Source organism: Adelges cooleyi, unplaced genomic scaffold (genome assembly GCF_023614345.1).
Source record: "Adelges cooleyi isolate 19-005CV unplaced genomic scaffold, UGA_ACOO_1.1 ACOO_flye_CR_arks_rails_tigmint_CR_PRNA_21, whole genome shotgun sequence".
NCBI lineage: Eukaryota > Metazoa > Arthropoda > Insecta > Hemiptera > Adelgidae > Adelges > Adelges cooleyi.
In genome coordinates this window covers 12,147,888-12,166,111 of record NW_026095871.1, presented here as the reverse complement: position 1 = coordinate 12,166,111, position 18,224 = coordinate 12,147,888, and the positions used below count along the sequence as shown (strand labels likewise).

Sequence of the window (18,224 nt, the reverse complement as noted above, 5' to 3'; positions counted from 1 at the left end):
AATACATCTCTTAAGCGATTTTGACATTTTTCAATATTTACCGAAGATACATTTATTTTGTCAAGGAACTTTATAATACACGTAAAATTGTCAGTTTATTAAATAAAAACCCTACTCTATTTATTACACATTTTAGCTTCGATGCGGAGCTGAGAAGATTTTGATTCTTAAATGATGTGTTTTTTTTTACTTAAAAGAACATCCGGAACACCGATCGTTTAACTTTTCACAATAAAAAAAATACTTTAAATTACTAAAATTGTGTTAATTTATTTTATAGTGTCCATCGCAATAACGACCTTAAAACTGACCTCGTGACCTAGAAACTAAAGCTTAATTTAATTTAAAAAAAAATCTGTTGTAATTTATAAATACAAAAGTCAATGTTTTTTTCCTTTGCTTTACTAGTATACGCTTTTCCATTATTAACCCAACCTAACATTACTGTATACGTACAATTGTTTTGAGACGGCAAATAAAACTGAATAAAGAACTGAAAAAAAATGAAGTACAAAAGAATGTCAAAGAACGCTACGTGGAAAAGATTAAAGTCAAGATGGTGCTAGAAAATGGAAATAGACTATAAAAGGATTGTTGACAATAATCGCACATAGTTTAAACGTTTTAGACACTGTCCCTGGGCAAATGTCAGCGAGATTGTAGGGATAGAAAAGGTCAAGAGGGAAAACTGAAGGAAAAAAACAAATGAAGCCGGAAGCTTTATTTTTTTTTTAGAATGATATCTCATGAATTATAATGAGGATTTTGAACACACCGCTACTTAATGCCCTTACATTTATTTCCGGTAAAAAGCATTATACAATTTTTTATAACACTTTAATATAACCAAATTATAAACCGTTTTTTTTAATACGTTATCCTTTCGAAGGGAATTTTTAATTTACAATATTCAATGTTGCCACCTTAGAAAACCGGAGTTTTTTTTTAAATGGATATTGCCAACAATTTTTCCCAATGTAAAAATTTGTCTGAATAATTTATGGCTTTGGAGGTTGAGTTAAGCTGTGTTAATTTATTAGTGATTTTTATTATTTGTTTTTTTAACCAAATAATTTTGGAAAACGACTATTTCTGTGTTTTTTTGTTATTTCACATGGGCGGAGATTTGGTGGGTGTTTGGGATTTTAAAAAGCTTAATAATTAAAATTAGTGCTAAATTTATTTTTATTTAAACAAATCTCTTGTTAAAAAATAAATGTAGATCTTTTGAAAAGCACTAATTTTAGGTTTTAAGATTTTTAGTATCCCTAGCCCCCCTAATCTCCTATTATGGCCGATAATTAATAAATAATATTTTTTTGCAAAAACACTGTCGTTGGATTGTCGAGGACTGGCGGTAGGGTGGTATACTGCGCGCAATGATAATTATTATTAGTTTATGGAAATGTAAGACGGCCGTAAAAAGAGCCCATAAAATTAATATCAATATTATTTATGAAATATTATTATATACAAGGAAGCCAACTAAATCCCCGTAGGCGAGCAAAATACGGCCATCACACTCGACGGCTGTTGTGTTGCATTGTTATTATTATTATTATTATTACTGTACATACACACATAACGAATCTCGCACAAAATTACTGGGGCGCGCCACCGTGTACAGAGTTAGTCTGTAAGTACATTTTGAATGGATATTTCCAAAAGTTGGCGGGCGCCGCACTCATTACTTTTATGTCGTTTATAATATTATTCCAAAACTCGGCAGCCGAACATATTATATAACGGTGCAGCACGTTATATGATCCACGCCGAATTATTGCTGCCTACAAAAACAGCAGCAGAAGCAGCACACAAGAGTCCACGAAACTATACTAAATTATAATAATTGAATACATTATTTTCATACATATTAGAGCTCTCGGCTATGGTATGTTTGGCTTCGTCGAGCACATAATATATATCTCGTATTATACACAAACTAATAATATTATTATGTTACTATAAGTATACCTTTGGGCATAACGCACAAAAAAATTGCTATCAACACGCGGCTTTCCATTAATAATAACAAAAAAACTCTTTCGAGCTATCGGGAAAATGTCAACAACCAATGGCGGCTGCGTTTAACACTTTGTGAAAGTACTAAAACCACGTGATGCGCGCAATGTTCGTTTGATTTTTTTTTTTATAAACTAAATGGATGAATTTTGGTGGATGGCGAATACGAGGGTAAGGGAAATAGAAGTAGAGATTAAAGAAAATAACATTTCCACCGAAAAGGAGTAGAACTAGCGCGGCTAGGGCGCTACACAGTGGTGGTAGGCTAACTATATAATATGTAAAGCGAACAACGGAGGTCTCTCACAGTAGATACCATTTGGATTTGGTCCAAATCCTGGGCCGTAATTTAGCCGACAATGAAATTAGTAAGACAAGAAGACTAAAAGTGACAAAGATACAAAAATGTACGCATAGGTATTATGTTTATATATATAATAATATACATAATATATTAGTCGTTGGGCGCGTTTTAGTGGATTTAAATGCGTTCCACTGTTCTAGATAAATTAATGTTTGTCATGTAAACACGGCTAAATGATTATTTCGCTTTGGTTCGGTTTTATTTATCGCCTTCTTCAACAATAGCAGTACGAGATTAATTGTTTCCTGGCATCCGTAACGTTTGTTTTTGTTATTTCCGACGCTACATATTTTTTACATTTTTATTATTATATTTTTTACTGTATTCAACTATAAATAATTTGGATTAGAAACAGAAAATTGACAGTAACTAATCGAATTCACGACCAACTCAATCAAAGCGGGTCGAGCGAGCGAAGATGAAATCATAATATAATATTCAGATTTCATTTATTGCTCATAATGCACCGTTGCACTTATATAATATTGTACTCAATTGATTTATGGCAGTTGCTAGATGTATCTTTATAAACTGTTCTTAAGTGCCATCGATATTTTCAAAGTTTTTTCCCAGTTAGTTTACTGCGCTAACAAATAAAATATAATTTATCGCTTGTTTAAGTTTTATTTTTAATAAAACTTTAACCGTACCGCTAACCTAACCGCGTCACCACTACGCACTAAACTTTATACATCCTTTAATAATAATTTTGTAACGGTATAAATGTATATTTATATAGGACGTTATTTTTTTTTTTTATTGTGTACTCCACTTGGGATGCAAAAAACTATGATCGTTTTATGAATACAATTATAGTAATAATATATTAAAATGTATAAAAAAATATATATAACATAATAGGCGGTAAATGTATTACTAATCGTTCATTGAGATGTTTTCTGGTTTCTCTTCGTTAAAACAAATGATCGAGTATTGACTAGACAGTTTTAAAATGATCGCAGGTACACACTCGATCTACTTCAGTTCAATTTACGGATCTTCTGTCCAAAAACTTAGCCCGCAAAAAGTTTCACCCATTTCTGGGAAAAGGGCTAATGATGTTTGTTTTGGTTTTTGACTGTATATCTTTAGCAGTGTTTTGTATCAAAAGAATTCCCTAAGCAACAATAATAAATGTGGTGAACTTTTCCGACTTTTGGCCGCATGAAGTACCTTCGGTGTACGGTTTGTGATCTACGGATAGTGGGCCGGTAGTTAAAAATTTATCTCGGATTCGGATACAATAATGTTTTTTAGAAAGCCGCATTCGTGTAGAGCCAATACGTTATCTCGGCTCCTCGTCCAAGCCAAAACGACTTAATTGTGACTTTTATTTACAGGCTAACCTCGTATTGAATTATTACCGTGCAACGTACTCGCAACTGTGTACATGATTAATACTAATACAATAGTATGAGCCGCGTTAGTACAGTATAGGTAGCGGTGTTTCGTGATCTATTTTTCAGGAATACACCTATCCTGACAGCAGTCGGTGTCACTCTGTACAGCCGCCTGTCTCGACAAAGGAACGAATTTCGTATATTATTATATTATTTTATATAGCTTGCTTTTTTAAACGAATTTCCTACCGTTCACGACGCGAATTGATGTATTATCCCGGCGGTTTCATAAATAAAACGTCACGCGAAGAGCTTCGATGCGCATTATGTAAATATTATTATCATTGTTGTTATTGGAATGCGCATTTGGCAGCAGACAAGTATCCAAAATGATTTCACCGAACGAATCGACTTGTCGCGTCATTGAAATGAATGAGCGGCGAATATTAAATGCCGGTATTCATACAATAATGCTAATATAGTGCTTTCTGTTGTATTGACGTAAAACGCATAATTACCAACGGACCTCTTGTGGTAGCTTGTGAAAACTGTCATAATAACCGGACCGGTGAGTGACTAATAAATAAAATGTTATAATTTTACTTCTTGGGTACAGGATATTCTACATAAGCTAATCGAAAAGTCCAAGCAGGTATGGAGAACTCATTAAAATAGTAGAACTGTGTAGAAAAAACAATATCAAATTAGTGGCCCAATCCCACAACTACCACTGAGTCTAATCCCCACGTCATTCAAGCCGTGTACAAAGTTCAGCGAGACCGAGTAATTTACCTACGCGGGTTTGTGTTATAGTGTCTAACGTACCTACTTGTACTATACATATTTTGGCAACCGATACAGAAAATAATTTAAACGTCGCGTGACCTTTTTGGAACTTTCGGGCTGGCAACAAACAATTTTCAATCTACTCTTAAAATAACCGTCGTATTATGATTTTAAAATATTTCAATATACATGATGATACGTGCGAGTTTCCCAAAGAGCCATAAAAATTGATATCGAATAAAAATTACACTGATATTATTATTATCCCTATAAAAATCGTTTCAGAAATCGATTGTAATATGACACGAATGTACATTGTTAAAACCATTAAATTAAATTATATTATTTTAGAAATATTTAACGATACACAATTCATAACCCAGTATGTATATAACAAGAATACACTATATGCGCTACGTAGTAGGTATATGTATATATATATACGACAGAATATAAACTGTATTATATTGGATTTAACTGAATATCCTTATAGGCTATATTTATACAGTTTTTTTTTTTAGTTCTAATAAGTTGGAATAGTATTGTTTTGCTATACGTGCATTATGTAAGGTAAAAGTAAATATTCCACAATCATATAAAAACAAATAAGCGAGGCAAAGTAATCGCATGTAACAGCTCATAATATTAAAGTTTGTGGTACGTTTGCACGAAACATATTTCCTGACTATTTACAATAATGAATAATAGATAAAATACTATTACTATTTACTATTGTCTATTACTATATTTACTATTTGAAAAAAAAAATTCTTTTTTCCATTTTCATAATAATAATATATTGATTTTTACACTCTACAATTCACACTCCAGCAGAATAAATAATTAAACGAATATTCCATACATCAAACTGTTTGATGAACCGTTAATGATATTAATTATAGCATAAGTGAAGTCATAAAAAAATAAGCTACGACAAACGTAACATTAACCTATAAAACTTGCCAAATTTCACTACAGAAATCGGAGCGTTTGGCCTATGCAAGGGCATGTGACATTTTGTGAGAATTGATGTTTGTAAGTTGTTTGTATTGGTATTATGAAGATCATTGAAATACAATCTCAGTTTGAAACCACTATTTTATTTAAATTTCGTTTCTCTCTTGAAAATACTTCTCTAAAAAAAGCTTAAATTTGTATCACTATTATAATATAGTACATTTATGAACGGTTAAAATGATTAGGTATGTACAACTGCGATAACTACGAAAAATTCGAATAACTGCGTTTAAATATATTAAATTACATATAAAGTATAATAACAGAACTATAACAGTTAGTACTTTGCCGTTACTGTGTGTAATATGTAATTATTTAACTTGGATTACGAAAAACCAGTTAAACTGTAAGTTATTTGATTTCGAAACATTTTTTAAAACACATTTGTGTTGCTAACTGTAATAATATAGTTGATTGCTAACACTAATACTCGAATTGTGCCTATCGTTATCATATGAGAAACACGCATATTGCATAACAAAACAAAACGATTTAATTAAAATGCGATATTTGTCCACTCCCCTTGTTTCAATTGAAATACCGGCAATGCAAATCGGTTGGCGGGACCATATACATTTTTCCCAATTACATTCAGATTCTACTACTAGTTACTACATATAATAGCATAATATGAAAATTGAAGAGAAACAAAAATACAATTGTTTTAAACAAATTATTATTATTAGTTCCCGTATTAACAGGTGAGTTACTGCGTGGTCAATTTAACGTGCAGAAAGGGAAGGTTCGTTGTCAGGTGTGTTAGTGACTTATATCCAATAAAACCCCAAAGCTTAAGAACCTACTTTCGAAAAATACTTCACAAGCGTAGGTACTTCTAGGGAAAAATAAAAGTTCCGAAACGCGAGGTCATCCTGAATGGTTCGAACAAATCAACCGAAATCAACACAGAATAATATGATAATGATAAGATGATAATGTGAATAATAGTATAATATATATGTGCATAAGACCACACACACGATACTCGTATATCATCGAAATGCAATAGTTCTACACGTCGTTACCTACCTACGTTATATTTTATTACCCATCACCACTTGTTGCCCCCCACCGCCGTCTTCAAAACGATAACGGTTTCCCGGCGCAAAAGTACATGCATACATATACAGGCCGGTCTTTGCCAAATACAAGAGATAAACGCAATACTAATGTGTGATTTGTATCTTGGTGCAATAAATTACAATACAATCACGCTGAAAGAACCAAAGCGTCAAAATGATAATAATATAAAAATGATTCGACGAACGCGCGTTTAGTGTTTGTAAAGGCAAAACGAAGACAAACGTGATGCGGTGAATAGTTCATTTTTTTGTTTTTGGATCCAGAGCCGACTTTAGGTATAACGTGTGACGGATCACGGACGAAAATTTTCTTATTTTTTATCATTAAAATTATTTTTAATATCTACAATTTTGCTAATTGAAAATAAATGTTAAATCATAAATACAAACCGTATTTACAGGTTTTTTTTTTCGATTAAAGCAAACAGAATTTTTAATTTCCAATTTCAAAAGGATTACCGAGGATTAAATCGCATTTTAACCGTCAAGTTCACGAGCATAAAAAATGCAAATCGATACCGAAATGTTTGCGATAATTAAAATTCTAATCCGAATATCTACTTGGAATATAAACTAAGAATGACTGTACAAATAATATTGTGTTATATGAACGTCAATATTAATGAGCAAGACACCGTTGGCGAAGTTAAAGAAAAACTGTATAAAACATCTCTGCGCATAGTTTTGGAGCATAATATCAGATTGTGCGAAAGCGATATTAATTGTAACACTCAGAATGTGCTGATTTTACCAATGTCCTCTTGGAAAGCATACTGTTAATGAGAAAAAAAATGAGTTGAAACTAATTCCTGGCGGAACAGCGGGTGTTCTCGGCGTTAATCAAATATTGGGGGGGGGAAATATCATTATACTTCTGACACGACGCGATGGTTCTCAAGCCGTTATACGAGATTCGGCCAAGGTAAAATCGGTGCCGGCCGGGCATGTATAGCTATGATGGCGGGGGCTGTTAATCAGACGGACAGACGAAAAATTATCCCGGGCCTACCCGGTTAAGGGTTCAACGGGTCCCATAAATAAATCACTGACATAACACCGTCTGCGCGCGTTGTGGGCGCGCTCACAACAAGTTAAATTGGAAAACAGCCGGTTCTGAGCGAAAATTTGCCGGCTCACTTTCACCCCGCACAGGTGGGACAGAGGCGGGGTCGCGGCAGCAGAGACGGTCCGGAGAGTTATTTATCAGCGGTGGCGGTATCGGCGGAGAGCTCTTCTGGCCTACCGCCGCGCACCGTTCGATCACCCTACGCCCCGTTGGAAATCCCCCGGACCAAAGTCCACACACCCCCCCCCCCCCCACGTATCGGAAACGGAAAGTTTTTTTTTCCTCCCTCCTCCTCCTCCTCCCCCCCCCCGGCTGTATTGTATTATTTTTGCACTTTTTTCCATTACGGGAAAAGGTTTTGCCGTCCGTTCATTTTTGACCGTTATGGGCGCCAGTACCGCAAGATTTATGGCCCGGGTTCGAAGACCAGTCAGCGGCGCGGCGACGGAGAAGCTACAGAGCGGGGCGGCGCGCACAACGAATATATATATATCGAACACGCCCGCCGTCGGTGGTTGTACATACATAGACATACGTATATACATATATATATATAAGTGTATAGCAGTAGTGTACGCGGCGGAGGAGAAAAAAAGACAACAAAAAAAAATTATTTATAAAACCGACTGTAAAGTCACTTCCAACGTTTTTCGCGTGTGATTTGTGTCGCGCACTGGTCGCAAACACTTTATTTTCGAGGATTTTTTTGATTTTTTTTTTTTTTACAACGCGCAATCCCTTCGGCGAAGAACGTAAATGGTTTTTTGTGGCCGACAATAAAACATCAACGTATTTTCAGCGTGTACATATATAAGGACCTCGACCGCCGAATCCAAAAGGGTGGATGTACAAAATATAGGTATATTATTTTCGATAATCTTGCCGTCTTGTTGTAAAGGCCCTCTAGGCGGTTATAATATAGGTACGTCGAAAACAAACAGAGACCGAGAGTTATCATTTACATAATAATATGCATTGTGTAGACTGTATGGTTTTACAATTGTATATATATATATAAGGCGGTTGATGGAATACTATACACTAATATATAGTTTAGAGTTAAACGTGTGGAATTGGTATTTGAATAAATAACACAACACGAATAAATTAACTGATTAACACACTACTATTGATAAACACTTGGAGTAATTACAATAATATAATATACTATTACGTAGAATATGATAATAACAGTGAAACAATAACACACTAGTACTATGTACAAATTTAACAGATTGAATAAACCCCAAACCACTTTGTTTTTATTAACATTTTCTTGTTTACTAACTACGTATTTTTATTATAAAGTAAGCAACATATTTATATATTGCGACATACTTCCTGATGTATAGACCATAAATTATTTTTCAACAGTGGTTTGTACAAGGCAGTGGTTCAAACCATATAGGTATAAGACCGTTTTCGCCGTGTTTAAACTATACCTACTTAATTTTTAAACTGAACTGGTGCAAACGGTGTTATAAGGCATAGTTTAACGATCGGCAATAATATATTGACATTATAACATTATTATTCACATTTCGTCAATAGCCATAATATCAATTGCAACGACTAAAGTGTCAAATGTCCAAATATATTTTAATAAGTAGGTACATGAAAACGGCATTATATGATTTATCTACAAAGATTGGACGAATCCGTTTAATTTAAATAATTTATTTGTTACAAGATCCTTTTCAAGTTTTTTCTTTTTGTGTGTGCTCATATTTATTAGGCCGCAGGACGGAACTCGAAGTTTAGAATTTATTTAAGTACTAAAATGCGCTATTTGGGGTAGGTATTACGGTCAGCTTTTCAAGGTATGACGTTAACCCGCTTGATTTATCAAGCGGAAAAATCTGAGGCATGCTCGAGATTTGAACGGCACAGTTCGTATTTCAAAGCCATTGTATACGTTTATCCACATAATACAAGGTATAATAATGATTTTGCCTACGATAATAGGCCGAATATCAACTAAGGTTAAAAAAGAACCATATAAAATTATTATAATATCTAACTGTTAACATGATATTCCTAATTACCAACAAGTTAAATATGTTTAAATAGATACGCAAATTGAATGGTAAAAGAAAAATTTTAATTTTTGTTCATTAGTCTAACTAAGATAAATAGTATTAGGGATAGGAAAAAAATGGCTTTAAAAGCCGGTGCAATAATATAAAATGCAATGAACATTAGTGCCGTTCAAAATAAATAAATAATTAAAGTGAGAACTTAACATAGTGATAAAGTTAATTTAATTTGATTTCGAATTGAAAGGTATACACTGTGAACAAATAATAAAAATTGCATTTTAACTATGGATCGTCGACTTAAAGAAAATAGTCATTGTAATTCGTTTGCGACGGAAACTTTTGCCTTTAAGTACGAAAATACAGCGCAGTTAAATTATAATTAGGCAATTAATTTCAAACTTTCCAGATTTATTCGAAACGCATAATTAAACATTCATGCATCGTACATAATTAATGACAATCTGTACTTCTAATGTTATAATGAACGTACATATTAAAATGTTTATATGTTGATGACACTGTATGCTCTTTTCTTTGTATGTATACAGAGGAACAGACTACAATAACATTCATTGAAGAACTCATCTTCAACATAAATAAACGTTATAAATTCTACATATTTTTTTTTTTTTTATAAAAAAGCATGTTACTACATTTATCTTTTCAAGTATATTGTCAGTAATTTATATTTACTAGATATATAAATACATTTTTATAATTAATATTTACATTAAATATGTGAGCTTATAAATATATTTTTAGAACTTGATAGATTATTAATGAACGGGGATAATAGTGTTTAATTTATGATTAAAAAATGTAAACAATAAGTTACAACTTTTAAGTAAAACAATGGGTGGAACAAGGGGTTCGATTAGGAATCTCATCCATTACTAAAAAGTTAACTAGGTCTGACCAAAACAAACGCGTTAAAAAAAAAAAAAAGGTACAGTCAAGATATATCAGCTTTTATCTTACATACCTAACTAATACCTACATAAATAATGTACTGTAAAGAGGACACTGTCGACCTTTGTCAGTTGAAAACGTCGTCTCTGGCGTCGCGTAGTAAATTTTAAATAAAGTATATTAGTCGAGCGTTTCCAACGAATTTACTAACAAATTAAATCACTTGATAAATTAACTTCGGTTTCGGTCGGTACAACGTTATAAAACATGTACACCGACGGCGAATTTCTAATTGAAAACGCACCAAATTTAAACTAATTAAAGTTTAATAACCTGCGAATGATATTTTGAATTTCATCCGTAAGCAAATAAAACGAGGTCGCTACAGTATTATTACTCGCTACTTTTATAAATTTATTGTGTTCCGGTAGACGCGATTAAATCCGGTACGGACAGACTTATTATTGTAAAGCTACAAATAAAAAGAGAATTTTAATAATATTATCTCTATTGTCGTTTAAATAGAATTATATGGTAATTGATGGGCTATAATAACCGACGTTTCATCGTAGTCCCCACCGCTTTGTATACAAGGTAACCATTATATTGGGTCGGTACTTGTCATAGTTATCGGCTGTCTGACTATATACGGTTCGCGTCGTATCACTGTCAGAGATTTCCAAGCAAGCTCATTATTAAACACTACAAGAACACATTGTTCAAGAGGCTTTACCAAGCTGAATATAAACCGCCAGAGTGCACTTTGCCTAGTGTTTGTTGCTCGCCTGCTCTACCCAACCACAATGAATCCCTGCCATATTGTAATTGCTATACGGATGATACTTGAAAACTCATTACTCATAATATAAATGTAAGCTCCGGTACTGTCTTCGGCGGAGTCGACGGTCACCATTATCGGTTGGTATCTTTTACAGAACAATAATATCCGTTTTCCGTAAGCCCGACGAAATGTATAATTAAGTAAGCTGAGTATAAATCACGTTTCTCTATTTGTAGACATTTTAAATTTGACCAAAATGCGCCCTTTATAGTAACATCATTCTTACAGCTTAGACTTTTTTTAAAAAATAAATAAAGAGTGCAATCCAATATTGTTAACACAGCTAATGTATGTTTATTTTTTTTTTGTGCTCTTTATTTGCTCTCAGAACAAAAATGTTTTCATTGTATAGAATCTATTTTTGGTAAGTGGGTCGTATGTGAATTGTATGATTATTTCTCAGGAGAATAATCGAGTTTGAATGATTAAAAAAAAAACCAATTCTACCCGTCTTTTGTTTTTTTCATACCCCCATCGTTTTAACGTAAACAACAACGAATAATGGAAAAAGTAATGTGAAACAAATAGGAAAACTGCCGAATGGGATATGCAATACTCTCCAGAGAATTTATACTGAAAAATTGTAGTCATGTTGAAGTTTGATAAATGCATATACCAAAATTAAGTAAATAATGGAAAAACAAACGTATTTAATGTAGTTAAAAATAATATATATTTGGCTGATGGAAACTTTAAACTTGCTTGTATTTTGTGTGGAGTACATGTATGAATGCGTTAAATACTGTGGTAAAAAAAAACAATTGCTCTCCTTTGATCCAAGTACAGAAATCATTAACTTGATGACGGACGTTCATTTCTCCACGAGTCCCGCCCACTATAGAGTTGTTTCAGTTAATAATTATAATCTATTATACTATGAAAAAATATATTGTATATACATACTGTGTAATATCAGTGTAATTACTGTAATACTTTATACAATGTTAAGCGTATTGAATAAAAGCAATTACTGGCAGTTGTTTAGTTTCATTTCGAAGGTATTAATAATTTTCAACGTAATTTTCTGTTGTGTGTACGCCGAGTGAATGAACCTCTACGAGTCCGCCGAGACGACTTGTGTGGTAATAATTGAAGTTTGGTGTTTTCGAGAAAGCTTAAGTTAAGTAAAAAATAATGTACTCGCCACGTTGAATAGCGCAACTTTGAATTCACATACAACAACAATATTATTATGTATTGCATAAAGTTCATGCGGTCCATGTGTGATATTTATGTGTGTGTATGTGCGAAGCCCTACACCGTGACGGCGGCAATGAACCTTTTAAATCACCGTACGCCACCAAAAGCGGTAGCCGGCTGTAGTCTCAGCTATTGCTCAGCGTTCATCCGGTTTTACATGCAAAAGTTTTCACTTGCTGCCGAAGAAAATAATTAACGTGTACACACACACACACAGACACGAGTCTGATGAAATTCGGGGTGGTTAAAAAGCGATTCCAGAAGACATTACACGCCGTACGCTCGCCGGCCGTGACTGCAATAGAGAGACAACACAATGGAGATGTATAATTATACAAACAACCGTGATGTAGTACATAGGGACACACCGGTTCATCCTGCGGCGTTAGGCAACGTATGTATGTGGAGGGTATATATTATGTTTCAACGAGCTTTTATCTTGCGACGGAGGGTTAAGCGAAAGTTTGAACTTTTGAAAATTCCAAACTTTAACAGATTATCCCGGTTTTGTCTATATTAAATTGGACACGCTAAAAGCTACTGTTGGCCGACATGTCAACACACACGCACGTTACACGCTAATCGAGTTTTTCCAAAGGTTTTTTTTTTACCCCATATTTTTTTACACGGTCACGTCTCCGTGTAAAATCATTCAGCCGACTACTCGAATAACCTTAAAAAAAAAACTTCAATTTTTCCTACAATAATATAGTTCCTCCAAGTACATAGTAAAACACTGATGTTTTCGGGAAATAATGCTGTTTTTTTTTTTTGTAGCTTTTCTATTTGAAAATATTTGTATTTAAATGGTTAATAATTCTATACAGTAGGTCATATAAAATAACCAAATATTTATCTTTTTAACCTATTTTCAACAGCTGTTTCAATACATGGTAACATTTGCACTGCTGCAAATGTAAATATAACATATATACGTATTTAGCATTTTAACTGAGGAATAACTTACAACAAAAATTGACTGATCATTAACCGGTTTTAAAGAAGTTAATTGAATTAGATCTATTAGCGTTTGTAATTTAGACCAGAGAGCAGTATAATTTTTATCTGCAAGCACCACTCAAAATTATTTTAAAAACATTAAAACCGGTAAATATTAACAAATGATCTAATATTGTATAATAATATTATAATAAATTAAAATGCTCTTAAAATTGTTTTAACTTTAATCTGTTAGTTTCAGTTAATTTATGAGCACCTTCGTTCAATTATCAGCAAGTATTAAAATGAAAACAATACAAGCACTTTTTTTTGTAATTGAACTTTTAAAAAATAAAGACGTTGAGGGTTGTAGAAAGAACAAAGAGATGATGATGGATAGCGGTTTTTGGAGAGAACCAATTTAAATGGCCGACCCTATTTGTATGGGACGAGACGAAAAAGAAGAATTGAGTATTCAAAAAGGGTAAATCCAATTTTTGTAAATTAAATCATTTTATGGATTAGATGGTTAGATTTGAAGTTTTATTTATAACTTGCCGTTTAAAATCCGTTGAATTGAATTTTACCCAATTTTGATTAAATGTATAATACAATGTAGGATTTATGTTTAAATTAAAAATTTTTATTTGCGTTATTTTTCTATGCATATTAAATTATGATTTGACCAAACATTAAAATTATAAATTTATTTGTTCAATTTTTATGTTACCAGAAAATTAAATTTAAAAAAAAAATTTGAAATTGACAAGACACATAAATTTGATAGATAGCGATTATCAAGAAAATGCATTTCTTTTTATAGAAAAATGTTTTATTAACTATTTTGTTATTCTTAAGATTTTTATATGTCTTAAACAGCTGATCATATCAAAAATTGGATACATTTTTTTAATCGTACAACAAAATAATGTACTATTAATTAATTTCATTTGGTCATATTTACATAAAATCATACTGCCACCTTCCTGTCATAGTTTAAGTAATTAAAACGCTCTTTACACGTTTTAAAAATTGTTCGTTTTATGCAGATATAAAAAAATTTCATTTTTTTGCATATTTTATGAAACATTTTTGAGATGTCAACAATACAAAGTAAATTGTGTAATTAAACTCTTTCTACATTTTTTTTAAACTCTTTGAACATTGTTAATTTATACCCCGCTTGAAAAGCTAAAAACGAATACACCAGTGAAAAAAAGGGCCGAGGTCATAAAAAGTCTGAATTGTTATGAAAAATTCAAAAGTTAATAATAATAATGTAAAGGCCCATTTTATATTATTTTGTGCAATTCAACGGGGAAAAAAATCAACAACTTGTTTTATAAATTGCTGTTACCATTTTGATATTAACAAAATTTAAAGTCTCTCCAAATAGGTTTGATTTTTAAAAGTTTTTTTTTCCACGTTACGGTAATAATTTAACAATATAAAAATTTAAAAAGAAGAGATAAATAGAAAATATTACAGTTCATTTTATTTTGTTGCTTGAGGAAAACAACACTGCCGTACGTTAGAATAAAGTCAAGTATACATATTTTTATTAGCAGTAAAATTTATTTTATTTCACCTGTTTATAAATTCCAACAATAGCAGCAGTAGTTATAACTTAAATGACTATTTGAAAAATAAATATTAAGACATATTGTACATCGTAAAACTAAATTTTACTGACCGCTATTGAACGTGATAATGTTTTGTTGATAACCAATTTTCTGATAATAGATATTCTAAGTAAAAGAGCTCTTAGTTTAACATATTTTTCTCCGATAAAACACCTTATCTAATATAACCAACGAATTTTTTGTTGTGAAATAAATGAAAAAAGTGAATACAGAAAACTCTACTCTATTCTATTACTATAACTTATAGTAATATCATAAACAGTTTAACAACTCAAGCTAATTATTGTAACTGAAGATGAAAGACGATCGATTTTTTCTCAGAATGCAAGTGAAATTAAAGAATAATAATTGGTAGTTGTGTTAACATCTTCTCAGTTTTTTTTAAAAAATGTCCGTTGTTACCTTCCATTACTATATCAATGATCAAAAATTATTTAACAGCACCGCCCGTATAAGTTTAATAATCCAATAATAAATGATTAAATAAAATATTATTTATTTGGATAAAAAAAATGTTCGAATAATGCCAAACTCATACTATATACCTCGGGATAGAGGTATATAGTATGAATTCGAGAAAACCTGTTAATTAATTTGCGAGAATATGTCATAATGACTTCTAAAGACAATAACCAAACTAATAGTTGAAAGAAAAACGCTTTAGGCCGACTTTGTGGTGCGCCCTATGGTGTACAAAAGAAAACTACAAACAATTCGTAGAAATCTGAATAATTCAGAATCCAATTACTCTAGCCGAGTGAAATTTTCTCATTTAATTTACGTCTAATGTAAATAAGCGTTCCACCGACAATTCTCCGGAATCTGGAATATTATAAATTAATTGCACTTGACACGAACACATTAAATTTAAACAAAATATATTTTAGCACATTTATGCTAGAACCTTAAGCGCGGTGGCTTACGCGAAAAAGTTGACAAGATGTCAGTTATGTTTATAATATCACAGCCTATTTAGCCGTTTATTATATTTTGGTACAGTTAGGGTGCTGAGAACATTGCTATTTGACACTTCCAAAGAATGAGCATGCGTCACTTTTGTATACGGATTTACTTGAAAAAAAAAACAAACAAAATTGTTTACAAGAAACCATTCTATGTCATATAATATCGTTTGTGATGCGCAAAGCGAAAAAGGACATCTTGTCAGAATTTTCCAAAACCGAGTTAGTGCTATTTCCAGAATTTTGATTGAACTCTTAACAATAATTTAAGACCCGGTACATCTTTGTACCTAAAAAAAAAACTGTAAATGAAAAAATGTTATAGCACTTTGAAGTTTGTAAATAGGAATATTCTGGCATTTTACTCCGAATCGACTAGGCCGACAAGTGGTCCTTTTTCGCTTTCCTCATCACACGCGGTATAATATATACAGTATGTAATGCTTGAAAACGTTTAAACCACCAATCATACATTACATCACAAACAACGTTAACATTAAAGCGATATGTTGGCAGCAGAAGTATAATTCAACCACCTTGACGATATTTTATTTTGATTTAGATAGGTTGAGTATATATGTGTTCACATCCATATGTGGAGGGTTTACGTACGGAGGGGGGGGGGTGAGGTATGGAGAAGAAGCCATTCGGATCTCTAAATTTTTCGATTAACTTATGGGCCCACTCTAATTTGAAAAGCCTTAGGTTCGCCTGACGTGCCGAGTAGTTTTCTTATCCGTATAGGCATTGTCGCTAACCTGTTTTGTCGACGGAGCACGTCAGCACGGTGATGGCCAGCAGCACGGACCGGAACACGGCTCGAGGAGGATCCTTGGCGGACACCATCGACATTTTGTGGAAAGGCAATAACCGTTTTTTATCAATTCACTAGCAGGCGCCCAAATAATAATTATCCATCATCGCTATCATGGCGGTATTCACGCTGTCCACGCCGCGTTCGGCATTTGCCCGGCCGGCAGTCGGGTAAAACAATATGATCGTTTGGTTTCCACGACCGGTCCGAATGAGATTTTCTTTGTAATTTTTCACTACAGAATCTACGCGAAAATCGAATAAGGGTTGATGAGGGTGAGCGTGGGGAACGAACGACCGAAATCGAATTCAAATTCGGTACAATTCGGACGGGCGACCCGCGATGACACACGCCAAGCACACGCGAGACCGACCGGCAGAGAAGGGGCGGCGACGTCGACGGAGAGGCGATCTGTCGGGCGAACGCGAGGGAACTGCCGCGGCGACGACGCTGCCGGCTTTTCGGTGTACTGGCCCGCCACTATCGCCAACGCCGACATCGACACCGGCGCCGATTCCAAAAAAAAAAATAACTTTGGCACCTCCTCCCCGTTTTTTCGAAACGCCGCGCCGTCCCGGTCTCACTCGACACAACATCGAACCGGATCGTCGCCGGACCGGCATAAAAATTTGACCAATTGCTCTCCAAAAACGTTTTGTAGAACTCGAAAAAGCCAGCAAAGTATACAGTTGGCGGCAAACCCTCATTTAGAATCAACGAAAAAATTTTAAAAAAAGTCCCGTCTACAAATAATCGAAATTTGGGTGATTTTTGGATAGGGACATGCTTTATAAATGGTCTATAAAAAATGTCTACTAGATCCGACTGCATTTCCGCCAAGTTATCGTATGGAAAAGGTACCGACAAATTTTTTTCCGGTTTTCCCTGTTTTGTGGATGGAGGAATTGAATTTTTCAAATTTAATCCACCAAAGTACCAATAGCCAACGATTTCGGATTTATAACATACTCGTGTAAATCAGTCAGGAGGAAAAAGTTATGGTGTTTAGAGACCCAAAATAAAACACACATCATTGTAAAACCAATACCTTCTCAGCTCCGATCAGCACAATAAGTAAATATCAGTCGATAATTGAAAATGTCAGTTGGTAATTAGTTTTTTCTTCCAAGTTTATGTAATAATTATTAGCAAAATGTTGTTTTTTTGGGAATTTATTTAAGAAAACATAAAATATCTAGG

The 18,224-nt window shown here is 33.3% G+C and overlaps 1 protein-coding gene across 2 annotated transcripts in view; it reads right to left on the bottom strand.

Moving 5' to 3' along the window:
- Nucleotides 1-17,442, bottom strand: part of LOC126834691 (zwei Ig domain protein zig-8-like) — a 204,065-nt gene extending 186,623 nt beyond the window's left edge. For both annotated transcript variants that reach the window (XM_050566797.1, XM_050566798.1), the window contains exon 1: nucleotides 16,969-17,442. In XM_050566797.1, the coding sequence (XP_050422754.1) occupies nucleotides 16,969-17,062 (94 nt within the window). In that variant the 5' untranslated portion in view covers nucleotides 17,063-17,442. The remainder of the gene's footprint in view (nucleotides 1-16,968) is intronic.
- Nucleotides 17,443-18,224: the final 782 nt, after the last annotated feature.